This window comes from Schistocerca cancellata, unplaced genomic scaffold, assembly GCF_023864275.1.
Source record: "Schistocerca cancellata isolate TAMUIC-IGC-003103 unplaced genomic scaffold, iqSchCanc2.1 HiC_scaffold_1168, whole genome shotgun sequence".
Lineage (NCBI taxonomy): Eukaryota > Metazoa > Arthropoda > Insecta > Orthoptera > Acrididae > Schistocerca > Schistocerca cancellata.
Window position 1 is genome coordinate 572,595 of NW_026047167.1, and position 20,363 is coordinate 592,957.

The 20,363-nt window shown below is 42.0% G+C and overlaps 1 protein-coding gene across 1 annotated transcript in view; it reads right to left on the reverse strand.

The window, feature by feature from the left end:
- Positions 1-20,363, reverse strand: part of LOC126160949 (uncharacterized) — a 292,907-nt gene that overhangs the window by 131,698 nt on the left and 140,846 nt on the right. The window contains exon 5 of the mRNA XM_049916942.1: positions 5,357-5,681. Within this exon, the coding sequence (XP_049772899.1) occupies positions 5,357-5,681 (325 nt within the window). The remainder of the gene's footprint in view (positions 1-5,356; positions 5,682-20,363) is intronic.

Here is a 20,363-nt window from a genome sequence, read left to right on the forward strand (position 1 = left end):
TAGGAGGGTAATTTACAACCAGCAATTCTAACTGTTGCCTGTCACATAATTATCCGTGGATCTGGAAACGACTCATGGTTCGCTAAAAGCAGCAACAGCAGCAGTTCAGCACTGTTCGGCTACATTCTCTGTCGTCCGCAAAGCTACAACATCGTAAGACTGTTAACTGACAGTGTATTGCTAATATTGTATAGGCATTACTCAGTGACATTTCTTTCACAAACCTTACTAATTTTCTTTCATAATAACCTGCAATAGTTAAAACATGTGTGTCACCTGTGTTATAATTGTCCAAGACATTATTACCATACAAAGTCTCTTATTTTACCATGCAATCACCGAGTGTCGTAAAAATATGAAAATTGGTGAACTGTTTATTACCAGTTTTGTTTGTTTGCTAATGACTAGTTTGTTTAAATTTTGCTGTCTCTGTAACTGTTCATTATTGAGTTGTATAACAGATCTTTCATGAATTTGAAATTTTGAGTATTAACTTCACTCACTTAAAGTAATGTAAAATTTCACTGGCGTACAGCACAAATTAAGAGTGGCCAGTTTCATTTATTTTGTATTTAGCTTAGCGATTGACTTCTGCTGGCTTTGTAAGTACCTTACTGCTCTTGCGTTAAAAGTAAATTCACTTACTCATTTGCTTAAAGTTAATTCAGTTCAGTCTTTCAATAATTAAAGGTAAATAGCTTGCTCTTTTCCAAATTTTGCATCACGCTACGCTAAGGTTACTGAGAGTCATTTTTTTAGTAAGAAAGCTTAAATTACAGCCAGTCATTTATTTCACCAGTAACTTCGTTTAACTTTGCTTTCAAAATTTAGTGCTTCAGGTCGAGTAACTGTAAACTCAGTGCTTTCCGATTCATTTATTTTCTGGTGAACTGTTGTGTTGTGGGACAGGGAGACAACGTTCTGTTGCTACACCATTGATTATTTGCTTGATTTTCTTTGTCATTATCTTTCTTAAGGTTCTGGAGATTCATGGCGTTATTGGCTTGGCGACTGTAAATTATCCCTTGTTTACTAATCAGTATTTTTTTGTACAACCAGGATTTTTTGTATTAAAAATATTGGGTGGTGTCTTTTTCCCTTGTGTGGCTCGTGAGCGATTGCACTATTTCCCATCCATTTCAAAACTATTATAAAATTTTAAGGTTAGGTTTAGACTAGATCATTCCTTCAGAAGCATCTGTACAATTTCCTCCTACTAACAGGCATTATTTTCCTTCGATAATGGTAGCCTTAATCACTGTAAAATTTCATTAGGCATACGCGATCACGGTCAATTATGTAGCAATTCAGTAGGCCGATCAGGAAATGGGAGGTAACACACGCTATTGAGAAAATTTAGGAAACTGGCATTTGAAGCTGACTGCAGAACGATTATGGTGCCTCCAACATACACTGCGCGCCAGGACTACGAAGATAAGATACGAGAAATTAGGGCTCATACGGAGGAATATAGACAGTCGGTTGTCCCCCGTTCAATTTGCGAGTGGAACGGGAAAGGAAATGATTGGTATTGGTACCAAGTACCCGCCGCCACGCACCTTAAGGTCGACTGCGCAGTATCGATGTAGATGTAAATGTAGAACGTTACTGCGGACCACTTGCATCCCGTAATGCTTCGCGTCTTTCCTGACACTGTGGCACCCTCCAGTGAAATGACTGTCCGTGTCACAAGGCCAGAATAGTATTATGCTGGTTTCGGTACTCGTTGACTTTTTATGTAATTATCAGTCGACATTTTCTTGTGCCTGTGAAGAAAGTTGAAATCACCATAGTTCGATTCTCTTATGTAAGGGCTCCTATGACTTGAATTTCACTTTCGAAAAAACTTATGGAATTATTATTTTTGCCGTTAGTCTGTTCGGTACTGTAGCAAAATTCTTTTCGAAGATCGATGAAGTCCTGACAGGGGTGCCTCCTCGAGTGTCAAGTTGACTTTCTGAATGTCTGGGAATCAGCTGGACATGCGGCGCTACAAATGATGTCAAGCAGTAAATACTCAGAGAATTTCTCATAAAAAGGAAATGTGAATCAACCGAACAAAACGAAATTCCTGTTCATACGAAGGCTTACAAGACAGCCGACTTTCCTGCTCCAGCAAAGACGAGTTCCGGTTCTGGTTACAGCGTCACGATGGACGAATCCGTTTGTAGAGACTCGGACAAAATTTCAAAAGCGCAAACCATATCCCTCTGAAAACAGGCAGAGTTGCTAGAAACATAACATCTTAAATTCAAAATGTTTACACTGATTCACATTTGTCCTGTCAAGAACACCAAGGAGAACGATCTTCCACGTTTGAAACATCCGATTCGTATAATGCCCAAGATTTACAAGTAGTTTTATCCTGACACATCAGTGGCACTAACAAACCTTGGAATAAACAACGTACTGAAAATAATTACAAACGACTCTGTAGTCCGGGCACCTGCTGCTGTGGTAGTAGATGATGCAGCAGGAACTCCGCAAACAGCACTGTGTAAACCAATTTTGTTTAGGTACAATTGGTTTCGTGGTTTGTAACTACTTCATCAGGAATGTATCGGAATAACAAGGAAAACACAATGATAATGATTAAACTCCTATAAATGAAAGTAATGTGAGAGCCATAAGCACTAATTACGAGAATGGGTAAAAATACAAGTGTACTCACAAACTTTAAAACAAGGTAACAAACATGGTGGAGAACGTAGAAGATCCAACTTCACAATTAAAACCATAATGTCCGTAAAGCGGATTGTCAACGTTCCGTTTTGCTTTATTAGAGGTTTGCAGATGTAGGTTGTTGTCTCGTTTAGGTATGCTACACGTTGTTACTGCATGCTGGGAAAAGAATGATCTATATGGCCCTATGGCCTGAACACGAATCCCCGCACTGAGCCCTGAATTTTGCAACTTAGCCTTGGCAGATGCGGTCGGTTTCCCCCAATAATATGCCCCCCCCCCCCCCCCCCCCCCGACACCGCCCCAAAAAAGTCTGACTGTCCACACTACGTGACACAAAATCTAAGCGCCCTAATAATGGACACGACAGTCTTGTGTTTAGTGCTAACGGAACATGTGATACGTAGCAAGTCTCTCTGAGCAACAAATATGCTACAGAACCACTGAGCTAATGTAACAACTCTTCAAGTAATTTCGCCAGCGAGAATGCGTCCAAAACAATTTGTTTCGACAAGTAAGAGAGAGAAGTTGAGTAACTGAAGACTACATATGTATTTATAATTGATACTGGTCGAAGTTTATTTTATTCGATGAATGTTTAATGCATATATATCCTTCAGAATGTTAATGCTTGCTTCACTGTGGAATCATACCTGATTCAGCCTGGTTCGCTTCCACTGTCAGTGTTCTTCTGTGATCCAAGATGTGTGAAAATGAGCTGCACATGGCACCTACAGCGTGATGTATGACGATGGCGAGTGAGGCGACATCTCCCATTTTGCCATTGCATCAAATATGACAGCCCTTTCTTATTACATGTCATGACATTTGGAGTATCTAAAAATCAAACCTACTCAGTATCGTTCATTGCAGAGTGTTCAGTAGGACTCGATATTAGGTATACACAGACACCTGTTTCATCTGCGTAGGTCAGTCGGTCAGTTTGTATTTGAACAAATGGACCATCGTTTACTGACTACAAATCTCACTAAACTGTACATACTGTACACATACAGTTTAACTCCTGGAAAAAGAAGTCCTCTTTTAGTTGAGCACATGCACATGCTTTTCCTTCGTCAATATTGTTTGTATACATTCTCTTCTAAATAACGTTCATCCTTGTATAAAGCTAGCACACAGGAAATACATTCATTTGTAACGTCTTCTATGGTACCTTTACCCGTCAGTCGCTCAACACCCCACCTCAAAAATACCTTTACTCCAATCTTGTGTAGCACCGTTGCTTAAAATTTGCGTTCACTTCAAGCTACATTTCACACTTGTAATTATTTATTAGCGTCCTTTACTATACGCAGATAGGCTACCATGTAGAAATAACCACGTGGTTGAAAATGAAGAACAAATTTCAAAAGTGAGTCACTGTTTTAACATATCGGTCACAGCTAATTTTGTCTCGTAAGGTAGATTCTATCTTTATAACTAACAGAAACTGTACGGTCTACAATGGAAACAGTGTTCTGAGAATAACACTCAAGGACATGACAACGAGGATTCTGCAAATGTACAGTGAACAGCGGCTCTCCTTTCCAGATTTCTCTCAGCTGCCGAACACAACTCTTGCCTCGGACAGACAGTATCTGGTTTCCACCATACTAGCAAGGTCGTCTTCAGCAAAGGGAGTGTTGATTCGTTACAAATGAAAAAAACGAATAGCAGAGGTCCCTGAGCCATCGTAGCTATATGAACGTAGTACACGAACTGTGCAATACCTTGCACCTGGTGGAAACCAATTCTAACGATTATACCTATGCCACTTAAGAAGACTGTCTTAACTGACAGGAAAACAATTTGTTTCTTTGACCCAAATTTGTCTTTACTAGAAATTCTGAGTCGCCGCATGGCGTTCCGATTACGTAGGTACATGTATCCCACCAATCCGAGGAGAACCAAATTGAGAGTTATCGAGAGTGAAATCCCTACGAGGAATAGTATCCGACTGTGGATCAGGTAATACTTGCTCGTATTTTCCAAAGAAATACTTGCCGCACATAGTATGCTCCACGGTGCTAGTGCATACAGCGCCTGACGACGGAATATCTTGCTTGCTTCAGCAGGTAGCAGATCATTAGGAAGCCTGAGATGGCGAATGCATGCGTACATTTGGTAGCAGAATGAGTTTAGCCACATACAGCTGAGAAGTGTGAGGGCACTATCAATCTGCACCGCTGTAGATAAGTTGGGGACACCTGACATACGATACACGACCTCAGAACCCAAGACCTGGATTATACCTGTGATCTGGAAGGACAAGAATATCTTTCCAGGCAAATTGCGTAGCTGGGGAAGGTACATGTATGCCCCGGCAGTGAGAGAACGGAAAAGAATATTTAGAGCTATAAATGAAATTTCTAAAGGTTTTAAGCGATCGATTCTAAAATCCTTGTATTTCAAGGTAGCATTGCTTAATCTGGCTTTGTAGTTCAGTGCTCTTTCAGTTGGCTTTACATACCCTTTCAAGGGAGTGATCGACGATCCTCCCATCTTACCTGAATGCAACCCATCTGGGCGTAAACTGACACCACATACCTCGACTTGCTTATGGAAGGAAAAATCGCGACACTTCAATAATAGAATAGCTCTGGAAACAGAGCAGATGGCATATGTAACGTTCAATTCCGGACAGGATTTGTGGTCAGGACTATCGAAGAAGCACCGAGCATCATCCACAGACTGTATCATACTAAAGGAGACGTCCTGACAAACGCTGAACGAGTTGACACTCATCCAGGCCAACAGGCAGAGATTGACGTTCGCCCTCTGCGTGTAGGCCAGGTAGCTGGTGACGGGTATGTGGGGTAGCCTCTGCACCATGTCATCCCACAGCTGGACGCGGCACTGCTCGCGCTGCTCGATGGTCTCCGGTGGCAGGTCTTCCAGCGGACACGTGGGGTGGTCCAGGGCGTCGGCCAACAACTGCAGGCAGCCAGTGTCCACGGAAAGCGTAGCGTTGCTTCTGTCCTTCAGCTGCCACTCCTCGTCTGCAAAACAATCACAGCAAGTACGTGCTGTTCTATGAACGGTAGCTGAAATAAGAGTCTCCTCTGCATGATAAAATTAGGTGCTGTTTTGCTATATCGTCGATGATCAATAGTTAGAATATCTAACAACCAACATATATCTGGAGGTAATTACCCGAAATTAAGTAAGGCGGAATCTGTTCTGAAAGACAGATATTAGAGATTCATTGCATAAATGTTACGCAAGTCTATTTCATCTACAGGGTATCCGAAAAGTCCCCATCTCTCACTTGGGGTTGTAGAACTGAGGAAATAATTTTTTTTTACATCGCTGCCTTGGAGTTGACAAAAAGATTTGTCATTATCGTATTATTTTGTTTCATATTTCATTGTTTCAACTGTGACCCCTGGCGATGACTTTACTGTCTAAATGAGCGATTAGAGGCGCATGTGTGGCTTCACGAAATCCATAGACAGAGCAAGTATTGAGAGAAATGTGCTGTTTTACCCGGCAATGTCAAAGGCAGGCCGCGTAGTCGACGTAAGAAAACGCGAGAGGAAGCGTGTGCAGTCGACCGTCAATGAATTGAGCAGTCTCCAGTCAAACATATTTGCAAATTGGTTACTAATTAATCTTCGTACATTTATCGAAGGAAAATACAAAATTTTGAGCTTTCGCAGCCGGTGGATGAATGTGTGACGCTGCAGCGCAATTTCACCGCGCAGCTGGTGAGGATACTACAACAGAGTATAAAGGTTTTGCGAATGTCATTCCGTGTACTCAGTTGGACTGTAACAACGCCTCGCTACAGTAACGTGAACAATACGTTCAGATGTCAGCATATGAGAGGGAACGCGTGGTTGGGTTCAAAGAATTGCTAGACATTTGAATAAGAGCGATGCCACTATGCGATAATGTTGGCAGGAATGGGTGAACCACAGCCGATCACAGCGACAGAAAGGAAGCTGTCGGCCTAGAGGGACGACAAACGTGAGGACAGAGTGAAAGTCAGTGAGGCTATCAAACCCCGGACTCATCATTATTATCGATCCGTCGTGCCGCTGGTGCTTGAGTGACAAGGATCGTTAACAGATGTTCTCTGTACACCGAGAAGCTCGTTTGCAGCAGTATCGGGACCATTCGGCCTGGAATCTCTTTCATGGGCTAGAATTCTCTTCAGTGATGACTCCCACTAAGAAATGAGCACGATGACCTGCGAAGATGTGTCTGGAGCCTTCCCTGACAACAGTGGGTTACCAACCTAACTGTCGCCTGCCATACGTCACAACAGCCAAGAGTGATGGTCTGGCGTGCCATTTCATTTCATAGCAGGACCCCTTTGGTTGTCACTGAGAGAGACTCAAATTCGGGACGATGACAGTTCGAATCAGCGTTCGGCCACCCAGATTTAGGTTAACAGTGATTTCCCTACATCGCTCCAGGCAAATGCCGTGAAGATCCATTTGACAGGGCAATGCCGATTTCCTCGCCGCTGCTGAAACATTCCGAGCTTATGCTCCATCTGTAATGATCTCGATGTCGAGGGACGTAAAATCCGAACTTTCCTTCCTTTTCCCTTTGGTTGTCATCCAAGACACCCGAATAACACAGCGGTACTTCAACGATATTCTACCCCCGGTTTTGTTGCCCTTCATGCCAGGTCACTCTGGCAGTGAGTGTCATCACGCACACAGCGGCAGCGACAGTTTCTACCGCTTGTCTTCGTGCTTGTCAAATCCTACCTTGGCCAGCACGGTCGTTGAATTTCTCCCAACTGAGAATGTTTGGAGCCTTATGGACAGGGCTCTCATGGAGCACGGGATTTTGATGATCTAATGCGCAAATTGGACAAAATTTGGCATGATATCCCTTTGTCTCTCAGGAGCACATCCAACAACTTTGTAAATCAACGCCAAGTTGAATAAGTGCTTGCAAATGGGTCAGAGGTGCATAAACGTGTTATTGACTAGCCAATTTGTGAAGCTCGTTCTCTTGAATAAAACAGCCAAATTTTCTGAAACTGTAATCATTTATTTGTCTGGAGATTTACATCATATCTACTGATTTCCGTTCCATTCGGATAATTCCTTCGTGGGGCGTCTTTATTTTTGTTTGATCGTAAGTCACATTATGTGGTACAACATTGCGAGACTAATGAAAAATCACTTAAGAGTTAGGCGAAGCCTTTGGAAGCATAACTCCCGTGATGATTCATAAGATGTGAATGGAGATATGGAGACACTGATGTTCTGTGTAAGGCACGATGGTCCATATACAGATCCACCTGATACATTTTTTTTTTCTATCTGCATACTCCATTAAAGAATACACTGTTTTGAGCTTGGGGCAAGGGGACATTCTGAAAGTATGTATGAAAGGGACACATTCTGAAATACCGTATCGTCTTCCTGACAAACCAGTTTTGTTAGCCTAAAGACCTTATCAAGTTTATTTAAGAGAAGTGGCAGAACAGATTCATCATTACTTCATTTAGTTAGAGAGAGACACATAAGGAAAAAATTAACAAACTGCAGCGGATGGTTTAAGAAGAATCTTAAATCACACTGATTGGTTTATTCTTAACATTCTGTGGATATAACTCCCAAAATACCAGCAGAAATGTAACACCACTACACAATATTTTTGGGGGACCAGCTATGAAGCTGTAAGTAGGCTGTTTAGGTTTTTTTATTGGTAACGCCATGTAGCGCTCTGTATGAAAATCACTGACTGTGCTGTGTGCAGTCTGTGGCTGGTTGGCATTGTTAGAATATTCGCCATTGTAGTGTTGGGCAGCTGGATGTTAACAGCGCGTAGCATTGCGCAGTTGAAGGTGAGCCACCAGAAGTGGTGGATGTGGGGAGAGAGATGGCGGAGTTTTGAGAGCGGATGATCTGGACATGTGTCCATCAGAGACAGTAAATTTGTAAGACTGGATGTCATGAACTGCTATATATTATGAACTTTGAACACTATTAAGGTAAATACATTGTTTGTTCTCTATCGAAAACTTTCATTTGCTAACTATGCCTATCAGTAGTTAATGCCTTCTGTAGTTTGAATCTTTTATTTAGCTGGCAGTAGTGGCGCTCGCTGTATTGCAGTAGTTTGAGTAACGAAGAATGTTGTGAGGTAAGTGATTTGTGAAAGGTATAGTTTAATGTTAGTCAGGGCCATTCTTTTGTAGGGATTATTGAAAGTCAGATTGTGTTCCGCTAAAAATGTTGTGTGTCAGCTTAGTGATGGTCAAAATAAGTAAAGAGAGAAATGTCTCAGTACGTTCAGTTCTGCTCAGCTGGTTGAAAATCAAATAACGAAAGGGGTTTACCAGCACAGTAATTCATTAATTTTTCTTAGGGGACGTTTCAAAGCTTAAGGTCTGTGACTGATGTAGGTGAAGATAGTGTGACGATTATGGTTGAAGAAGTTGTAGGGTCAGATGTAGATGGCTACGAGGCTTACAGTCATATTCTTGAGGCAAACTGAGAGGGTGAAGTACTGGAAAGGCACAGGCAGTCAATGCAACCCTAACTCAGGCAAACATGGTAGGAATGTCTGTGCTTCATAGGGTGTATGTTGACAAATAACGCATTGGTGACATGCTGATATAACACATGCATGGAGAGCATTTTGTTGGTGCTGAGAGAACAGATATTATAGATAGGATGTTGTGCTGCTAGTATGCCATAATGTATTTAGTGACGAAACAGGGTTAGGTAAATGTTTTAAGGTAGTATTTTGGGGTAGCTGAAGACCATGTAGGATTAGCTTTGGGTGTACATGACTTATACATTAAGTTGGAAGTTGACTGGGGCTGGTATCGTTGTCTGTAGTATGATATGTGGACGTGCAAAGGTATTGGATGTAGTAGAAAGCAGTGGTTCTACAATTAATCTCTTTGAGGTGTAGATAGAAAGCATGAAGTTATTGGGATAAACAGACGGTAAGTTTGGTTTAGTATATGACGCCTTTACTTTGCATTTATGGATATATATGAGATGGGGTGACTGTAGGTGATGCAGGTGAGTCAGGATTGTACGCTTTGGCACTGTTTATGGTAGTGGTTTTGTTTGTATTGCGGATGGGTCGGAAGGATCTTGCAATTTTGTGTCAGATAGTCACTGTACTGGAAACAGTTCTGACACCTGTAGACCGGTGGTTAGGATTTGTATGATTCTACACGATGGCAGCGATAGTAGATCACTGCTTCATTATTAATACGACCATCTATTGTAACATGGATTTGGTAAAAATATGGTTGCCGAGTATAGGCAGCCATATTGTTATTACAATTACATATTGTTGTTACAATTAATGCAACAAATGGGACAAAATCTTCAAAAGTTAGACACAATGCAACAAAATCTTCAAAAGTTAGACACCACGTTTGAACAAACACGTGACGATTTAACTACTGAGTTACATAAGATCGAATCGAAATGTCAAAAAGTCTGTAATGATGTAAAAACACAAGTTTGTGAGCATTTTCAACCTACTTTTTCGCGGCATGAAAATGCATTACAGAATCACGATGCCGCCATAAAAGGACTGCAAACTATTGTTCATGAAAATCACGAGACCTTGCAAGCTAAAATTGACTCAGTTGCATCTACCGATTCGGTTTCACTACTTGCAAAAACTCAGGAAAACTTAAAGGACACAGTAGATACTCCGAAAATTGGTTCAGAAAGACACATGGAGGAAATTAGTTCATTATCAGAGAAAGTAGTCGAACTTTCGGATCAGCTAAATAATTTATCTACGAAGGTAGATGATAATCTGAATGACACAAGACCGGTAGTCTTTAATGATACAGAAGAGTACGAACAAATTAGGAAATTCAAACAAAATCAGAATCAAATTAATACGCAACACCAAAGAGAAATCTGGCAAGTACAACATCAGTTGACACAGGTAATACAAGAATATTCATATTTCAGAGGACACTCGCCCTCCAATACGGGGAGAGCGACATAGAAATACAAAACAGCCACAAAATAATAACACAGGGCAGTTCGGAAATTATGAAAGAAATTGGCAAGGTACATTGAATTTTGAGATGGAACCGCCGAAACGCAGTAACAATGACCGATTTGCGACTCGCCGATATGATGATTTTGACTATAAGCTGTTTATTACTACATGTAAATTCAAAGCATGGCTTCATCAATTCTCTCATTGTTTTCCTCCCAACTGGTCATTAGAGCACAGATTAGAATTTATGTGTGGCTATTTAGAGAATGAACCAGCTGTAAGAATGCGATCGGTCAGTGAAGGAGAATTTTACCATGCTTTCCTCTCAGCACATTGGTCTGAAGCTACACAAGACCGAGTAAAACATAGCATCATAATGATGAAACATTTCGAACAATCTGAATTTTCCAGTCTTGTGAAATATTTTGAAGACATGTTGCACAAGAATCAGTACCTGTCAAACCCATACAGCCCCTCAGAACTCATCCGCATTCGCTTAATCGAATTGCCTGAACATTTACGACATATTATTTTGGCAGGACGACATTGAAGCTTTTCAGGGACTCTTACAAGAACTGGAAATTGACACTGACAATCGCGGAACGCGAAAACAGGAGCACAACAATTACAGGTCAGATGCATCACAATTCCGTGATGACAGAAATAATAACTGGACATGACAAGGCTATTCTTACAACGCAAATCGTGAACAAAACAGACACCACCCATATGACAACCACTGGCAGAGTCATAGTTACAGAGAAAGATCGCATTTCCGTAGTAATGAACATAACAGAGACAATGATAGAAACAGACAATATGGCAACCAGAACTATTATTATCATGGGAGACAGAATAACTTCAGACACAACGGTCCACTGTGCAGTGATAATTCAGGGAGTAATTCTCCACCACTTAACCGACAAGAAAGAAACTACAGGAACTACCGACATGACGACAGACGATATAATCATAACGACAGACCTGAATTTCATCAGAACTGGCGTGATTCAAACAGGGCTGGGCTCTCTCGGCAAGGTGAATTTGTGGAAGTTGGGTCTCCTAATCCCAATAACGATGCGCGCCAACAAAGAGACAGACAATGACTCGCACCGCAGGCAGCCACGTGCGCCAGCTGGCTCAGAGAAAAATAACATAGATGATAACCTTGAGAAAAATTTTAGCATTCTTTACCGATGTATACTGCATGACAATTGCATTGAAGTTGAAACTCTGCATACTAGGAAGAGTAGAGGATTGCACCACATTTCACATGTAAAACCGTTTATTGAAAGATAATCAGCTTTTTAACTTAGTCTTTGCCATAAAATTTTTCACTTCATGCTACTAGTACGCGTTGTCACACTTAGAAACTGTTATCATGCAACAATGTTTTGAAGTTAACTATCCAGTCTAGAACCTAGGGAACATATTTAGACAGTAATTGCCACTGCATTGTAATAGTGAACAGGCAACACACTGTTATTGTGTGTGTACATTCTTGCTTGTTAGTTGTACGATTATGTAATGACTATAAGGCTCACATACTTAGAACATATGCCGATACTGTAATGAGATTTTAATGCAACATTTTGGTTTACTTGAAAAGACATTCCTTATTTGAAGTAGTTTCTGTGAGATTAAAGATGACTTAGTATTTGGTTGCTTTGACAGTTACACGATTATACCACGACGCTACTAGTGTGTGACACAATTTATATTATTGCTTTTGCACTGTATCTGTTTTATATGAGCACAGTTTTTCTGAATTCTTCTGGAAAGTAAAACATGTTTTAGTAGTAACTTTGTGGTATAGCTACAGTGAGACAGCCTTTTCCGCAGCACAAGAATACGTTACAGTACAGTACTTACTTCATCGCAGCAATAAGCGTAACAACTACGATATCTATGTGCATACAAATTCACTTTGTTTATTACGAGGTAAGTACATTGACTTCTACAGATCTTTGCTTATGGACGACGATAATTACGACACTTGGTACATTTTTCACCCTTAAGTAATGACAGAGATTGTCTTACAACAAGACGGACAGTTTAGAGCTACAGTACATGTATTTGAGTGATTGATTTTGTACTTAAAACATTAATGTTTAACGATTTTTGAATTACAATGAAAGTTTTCCATGATACATTTCATTCCATTTCTGTAATCTGTAACACCTGAGGGTATTATTACATTAATCCACATGGGGGTAGACGCTTACTTTTTGTACCATGTGTGTGGCAAACACAAGGACCCTAGCTAATATCGTATTTGCTTATACAACTTTACACATCGGTACCATAGTTCTCTAACACAGAATTACACAGCTATCTGATTATTTAACAGGGAAACAAACATTTTTTTTTACTATGTCAGTGACACATGTTTACGCAATTACAGAGTTCGATAACTTCACACATATGAAATTGTATTTTATCTGTACTTTGTGAACTATTCATATTTTTTCGGAACCATTGTGATATTATGAGAGCTTTGAATGATGTATTTGGTATGGGATCATGATTTTTAAAGTACGTTTGAGGTAGATGATACTATTGAATTTTTCTTAGGTCTTGAAATTATTGAAAGAAGCTGCGACGATTTTGAAATGTGATTGATCTATTATGATGTTATTCTTACGATGACGATGTGTGTTATGTTGTTGAGGTATGTATATGATCAATAAGATGATGCTACCATATATGAGGAATGTGATTATGTGTTTATATGTATATGAATAATGAATATAAGTTAGGGACTCTGGTTTGTGAAAAAGGATGTTGTAAACCAAGAATCGTACTTTAAAAGTTATGAACTGTTTGTAAATGCGTGAGTGTATCACAATGAGGCGAAAATTTTTTGGACACTGTTATATTTACAGGATTTTGTTTCTACACATTTGTAACGCAAATTCTCGCCCTATGAAATTTTTATATGAGACTGTCACTGTAGCGGAAACTGCTGTCGTAAATATTAAGAAAGGTAAGTGACCTTGGCGTAATGCGTTTTGGGCGCACAGCTGAGAGATAAACGTCTGACAAAAGAGAGCCATTAGGTGGAGAAAAAAAAGAGGCCATTATCTTCGCTATTGACATTTCTTTGTCGAAAGCATCACAAATACGACACGCTCAAACTTGAAAACATATGATTACACTGTGGAGCTCTTAATTTATGATATTTACTAAAATGGCTAATGAAACGATGAGAAACATTTCACGGCTATTGTCTTGTTAGTTGATTTTTTACTGCATTATGAAATGCCATATGGCTTGCTTTATGTATTTATTTACTCATTTTGTTTAATATCTAGTTTCTAGCTGCACTGCAGCATTGGTAAAAATAAAATTTAATAGATGCACTAATATAGTTATTTTATGCCTACAGATCCAGTAAATAATTATTTTATGATCTACTTCCAAGAAAACGAGGGAACATAAATGGACATTTCCCTTCACAGGAATTGCATAAATAATTTTTTTTACGATTTTGTAACTTGTCTGCTAGAGAAAGTTCTCGTGATGCATCACTCTAGTGTTAAGATGTGACTTAGGTATTAAACATGGCCATTTTTACTGTAATATTGTTTCTGCTTGAGCTTTGTCATGTTTAGGTATAAGTTATTGCATTTGCTGCTGCTGCTTGCCAGGCATAGTGCGATTAAATTTCACTTTGTATTACTCTGTTAAGCCTGTTTTACTACTGAAATATTTTTCTTTTTGCTGCACATTGGCTCATATTAGTGATAATGTTGCATTTGCTCTGCTAATTTAGATATACTGCTGCTATCTTTGCCAATTTGCTTTTTTTTGTCATTGCTGTTTGTGTTAATTGTTTTGTACTGCTGCATTGCCTCATCCCTTAGTATATATATCTGAGCTCAGTAGATTTAAGTTAGCTTAAGAGGGGGTAGACTATATAAGAAACTAACTATGGAGAATAGGGAAAGAATGCATTGAGAAGTTATATGAAAAAGATTTGGGCCAAAATGAGTATTGTACACTGAGAAATAATTATTTTGAAAAAAATATGAATAGAATACAGAAAGCAGGTATAGATAAGACTTTTTGGGAATAATGATGAGTGAAGGGAGATCTCCAAGAAGTAAAGAAAGTTTTGTTTGCAAAATACTGCAGTAAAATAAACCCTGTCTTTTCCTTTTGTATTATACCGCTATGTGTTTGTGTACCCTTGTGTATTTGTGTTCTTCCTGTCTTTAGATGCTAATCTGATAAGACTTATGTTGTAGAGTTTTTCTAATACTCAGCTACATTCACTATGATGAGGACTACTGTTATCCTCAAATATAATTTGCATTAATAATACGTTATTTACTTTGTAAAGATGTTTAGACATTATTTATTCTGTTCTGTTTCAGTGCTCTTGTGTAAAATTAATGTTTCGAAAACTATTCTCAATATTTTATTTATTTTCTTATGTCATAATTCCTGTAACACTGATGCACATGTTTATTTCTATTCTTTTGTAAACCCTGTATTACTACAAATGTTATCTGTACTATTATGTTCTTTAATGATGTATTTTGTACCTTTGTAATTGTATTCTTATGATGTAAATTTATAATTGTATAGATACCAGTTCTTCAAATTAAGTTTCATTTCAGTGCACACATTTGTTAGTCATAGTACACACAGAATATGCGAGAAGAGAAGGGGGACTGGTAGCATTTGCATGTGTGTTGATAATTCAGCAAGGGACTGGTTAACAGCATTCTAAGGACAATTCCAAAAACTTTGTGAGTGCACAAGTGGCGGTTATGGACTTCATATACTGTCCGCAAGACTCTTCGATGGTGATTGTGCACCTGCACAGTCGCAACAGATGGCTGCTGGCGGTCTCTACAAGGACTACAGTGGGTCTCCATCTTTGATGTCCCACCAATACCATTATTTCTACAAGGACTGCAGGGGGTCTGCACCTTTGATGATCCACCAATACAATTATTTCTACAAAGACTGCAGTGGGTCTGCATCTTTGATGGCCCACCAATACCATTATTTCTACAAGGACTGCAGTGGGTCTGCACCTCTGGTGGCCCACCAATACCATACTCTCTACCAGGACTACAGTGGGTATGCTCTGTGATGACCTACCTACCAATATCCTTTCTAAACTTCGACTAACTCTGCTGTGGGTTTGCTTTCTTGTGGCCCATTACCTGTCTGCATGTCAAGAGACAGCACTGTCCTTCCGTTGGAAGACACCTTTACTTTGCATTTATGGATATATATGAGTTGGGGTCACTGTAGGTGGTGCAGGTGAGTCAGGATTGTACGCTTTGGCACTGTTTATGGTAGTGGTTTTGTTTGTGTTGTGGATGGGTCGGAAGGATCTTGCAATTTTGTGTCAGATAGTCACTGTACTGGAAACAGTTCTGACACCTGTAGACCGGTGGTTAGGATTTGTATGATTCTACACGATGGCAGCGATAGTAGATCACTGCTTCATTATTAATACGACCATCTATTGTAACATGGATTTGGTAAAAATATGGCTGCCGAGTATCGGGCCAAAATCATTGTGCCTATGGAGAGCTTGGCGTATTGGACGCTTCAATGGTGATTTAAATCCCACTCGACTTCCTCCGCTATATCGTAAGTTCACTAATCTGGATGACAGTGGTGAAAATGAGTGGACGCCAAGGGACTGTTTGTAGGAAATCGTTGGGATATCAAGATCTGTGAATTTTATTATGATACCATCTTTCCTAGGAATCAGTTGCTCTGTTTAGACTTGGTAGGTATGTTTCTAACTTCGACGCTAAGGATTTTGATCAAAGATATTCGGTGGCTGGCGGGATCAGACAAAATAAGTCGATGGATGGAATATAAATGTATGATACTGTCAGGAGTATACTTCCGTTTTTTTCTCCAGATCGGGAGATTTCTCAAGGCTGAGTCTGTTGTTTATTCTTGTCGGTGGGCTGTATTGTGAAGGAGTTTGTGGGGTGGTTGGAAAGAGATAGGCACGCCCGGATGGTCTGCCAGGAGCAAACATTGTGGTCAGTAAGTAACATGAAGAAGATTTGCTGTCTTTATGATTTCGCAACAATCTGAACAACTTTTTTGTGTGTAAAGAAAATTAGCAATATGGGAATATAAAATGAAATGAAGGAAGATGATACACTCCTGGAAATGGAAAAAAGAACACATTGACACCGGTGTGTCAGACCCACCATACTTGCTCCGGACACTGCGAGAGGGCTGTACAAGCAATGATCACACGCACGGCACAGCGGACACACCAGGAACCGCGGTGTTGGCCGTCGAATGGCGCTAGCTGCGCAGCATTTGTGCACCGCCGCCGTCAGTGTCAGCCAGTTTGCCGTGGCATACGGAGCTCCATCGCAGTCTTTAACACTGGTACCATGCCGCGACAGCGTGGACGTGAACCGTATGTGCAGTTGACGGACTTTGAGCGAGGGCGTATAGTGGGCATGCGGGAGGCCGGGTGGACGTACCGCCGAATTGCTCAACACGTGGGGCGTGAGGTCTCCACAGTACATCGATGTTGTCGCCAGTGGTCGGCGGAAAGTGCACGTGCCCGTCGACCTCGGACCGGACCGCAGCGACGCACGGATGCACGCCAAGATCGTAGGATCCTACGCAGTGCCGTAGGGGACCGCACCGCCACTTCCCAGCAAATTAGGGACACTGTTACTCCTGGGGTATCGGCGAGGACCATTCGCAACCGTCTCCATGAAGCTGGGCTACGGTCCCGCACACCGTTAGGCCATCTTCCGCTCACGCCCCAACATCGTGCAGCCCGCCTCCAGTGGTGTCGCGACAGGCGTGAATGGAGGGACGAATGGAGACGTGTCGTCTTCAGCGATGAGAGTCGCTTCTGCCTTGGTGCCAATGATGGTCGTATGCGTGTTTGGCGCCGTGCAGGTGAGCGCCACAATCAGGACTGCATACGACCGAGGCACACAGGGCCAACACCCGGCATCATGGTGTGGGGAGCGATCTCCTACACTGGCCGTACACCACTGGTGATCGTCGAGGGGACACTGAATAGTGCACGGTACATCCAAACCGTCATCGAACCCATCGTTCTACCATTCCTAGACCGGCAAGGGAACTTGCTGTTCCAACAGGACAATGCACGTCCGCATGTATCCCGCGCCACCCAACGTGCTCTAGAAGGTGTAAGTCAACTACCCTGGCCAGCAAGATCTCCGGATCTGTCCCCCATTGAGCATGTTTGGGACTGGATGAAGCGTCGTCTCACGCGGTCTGCACGTCCAGCACGAACGCTGGTCCAACTGAGGCGCCAGGTGGAAATGGCATGGCAAGCCGTTCCACAGGACTACATCCAGCATCTCTACGATCGTCTCCATGGGAGAATAGCAGCCTGCATTGCTGCGAAAGGTGGATATACACTGTACTAGTGCCGACATTGTGCATGCTCTGTTGCCTGTGTCTATGTGCCTGTGGTTCTGTCAGTGTGATCATGTGATGTATCTGACCCCAGGAATGTGTCAATAAAGTTTCCCCTTCCTGGGACAATGAATTCACGGTGTTCTTATTTCAATTTCCAGGAGTGTATTAATAAACAATACATTTACACACTCATGAGACTTGGTCCAACCAACTGTACAAACCAGGGTAGGATGGTTTCAGATTTACGACGTTACGACATTTTCTGTGTTTGAAGAAAATTATTTTGGGTGCATGGCCACGCCTTTATAAAACACTAATCCAGCTATACCACTTACGTCTTTATCGCGGTCCTTTTAGGGGTGAGTAACCGCTAGATCTTGGCTAAATTCTGGGGAAGTTCTGTATATACCAATTTACTTTCGTTGTCAGGTCACCCCCTCTCTCAAGTATCTTGGTGTCACCCTTGACCGTCGCCTTTCCTGGACCCACCATCTCCAGACGATCCCAGCCAAGGCATGCTCCCTACTCCACCTCCTCAAACTCCTCTCTGGCTGCACATGGGGTCTAGATCCCTCCACCGTCTTCCACACCTATAAATCCCTCATCCACCCCATCCTCTGTTATGCCCATCCTACCTGGATCTCCATCCCTCCTACCTTCCACAAGTTCTTCAAATCCTGGAATGCCATGCGCTCTGCCTCGCCTATCGAATCCGCCTCCCTTCCTCCAGGTGGATCCTCTACGACTTAATTCCTTTCCCCCGCCTCCTCCTCTTCCTTGAACGGAGACAGATCCTTTACACCTCCTGTAAACTTGATCCCCCTCACCCGCTAGTCTCTCCCATCCTTTCCCACCCCCATCCACTGCCACGCCTATATTACTGCATCCCACCCGCTCTCCATCTCACCATGCTCCATACCCTTACCCAAGATGGCTTCCGCCAACTCCCCCTCCCTGATGATGCCCTCGTCCCCCCCATCTACCCCTTCTACCTGCTTTGATCCTCCCCTTCCTCCTGTGTTTTTTCCCCTAGGGCTCCCTCTTTTCCCCTCTCTCCCTCCTCACTTCCTCCCCCTCTTCTCTACTCTCCCCTTTCCTGGGCTTCCACCTCCTCCTCATACCCTCTCCCCTCCCCCTCCCTTCTTCTCTCCCACTGGCATCCTCCCTCCCCTCTTCCCTATGGCAGGCCCCCAACTTTTTCTCGCAAATAGCGTGTTTTAGTGAGCCGAAGGTCGTCGCCACTGTGCTGTGTTTCTCTTCCCATCAGTTCATCAGTGTCTCTTCTTCAGTGCTCTTACGTTCACGTCTGGAGCTCTGTGTCTCCGTCTGTGTATAGTTCTGAACTTTTTTATGCAACCAGTGCGTCTGCGAACGCCTTCCTTTATTTTAATATGTATGTCTCTAGTTTTTATCCTCCATGTATGTTTGTTTTTACGTCTTCCTGTTTAATGCATGTTTTTCTATTGCCGAAGAGCGGCGTAGATAGGCTGCTGCCGGCCTACCTTTATGTAAAGGTTTGAAAATAACAACAAACAAAAAAAAGGTTGTCAGGTGGCCACCGACGTTATATTTTCTACAGAGGGATGTCACACTCCAGCAATTGATTGAGATGGAAGAGCGCATCGGCAGCTTGTACCCAGGGGCAGTGTTGTCCTGCAGAGAGACGTTCATGCCGAATGGCACTTCTGCTGAGGCCGCTTGTTTACACTGTTGAAGACGGGCCACGTGGAGCTGCCTGCTGGCAAACACACGCGGCTCTGGGTGGACTGAGATCGCTGGCAGTCAGGCCTTTGGCAACTTGTACCCACACTCCCTGTCCGTGCTGTAGGGATGTTTAATTGTATTTCCACCCCCCGCCCCCTTAAAGAAACATCGGAAATTAAAGAGGCAATCGGATGCAGATTCCGTACATGCTGCAGACCAGTACCCCAGAATCTGATCTATGATACGATCACCATGAGAGAAGTTAGCAACTTCTCCCAAATGGCCAAATCCTTAGTATCTGCAGAGAATTTGAACGACTCCTCCTTCATAAGGGCGCTTTAACAAGTAAAATGTCCCTCCTTACGCGGTATGGTGCGTAGACAGGATGAGAAACCTCTGACGAATGATGGTGTTATCGGCCGTCAGTGACTCAGCAGGTAGGACTTGGCCGCTGCCTTTCTCTGCAGTTATCGTTTTTTTGACATTCGAGGCTTATTAAGGGTCTGTAACATTCTTTTAAAAAAATAAAGTCTTTTGGATACTTAGTAAAATTATTCTGCTTTGTATGGAATTCATTGAATGATGGCAAGTGCATACAAATATTTAAATTGTCTTACCTC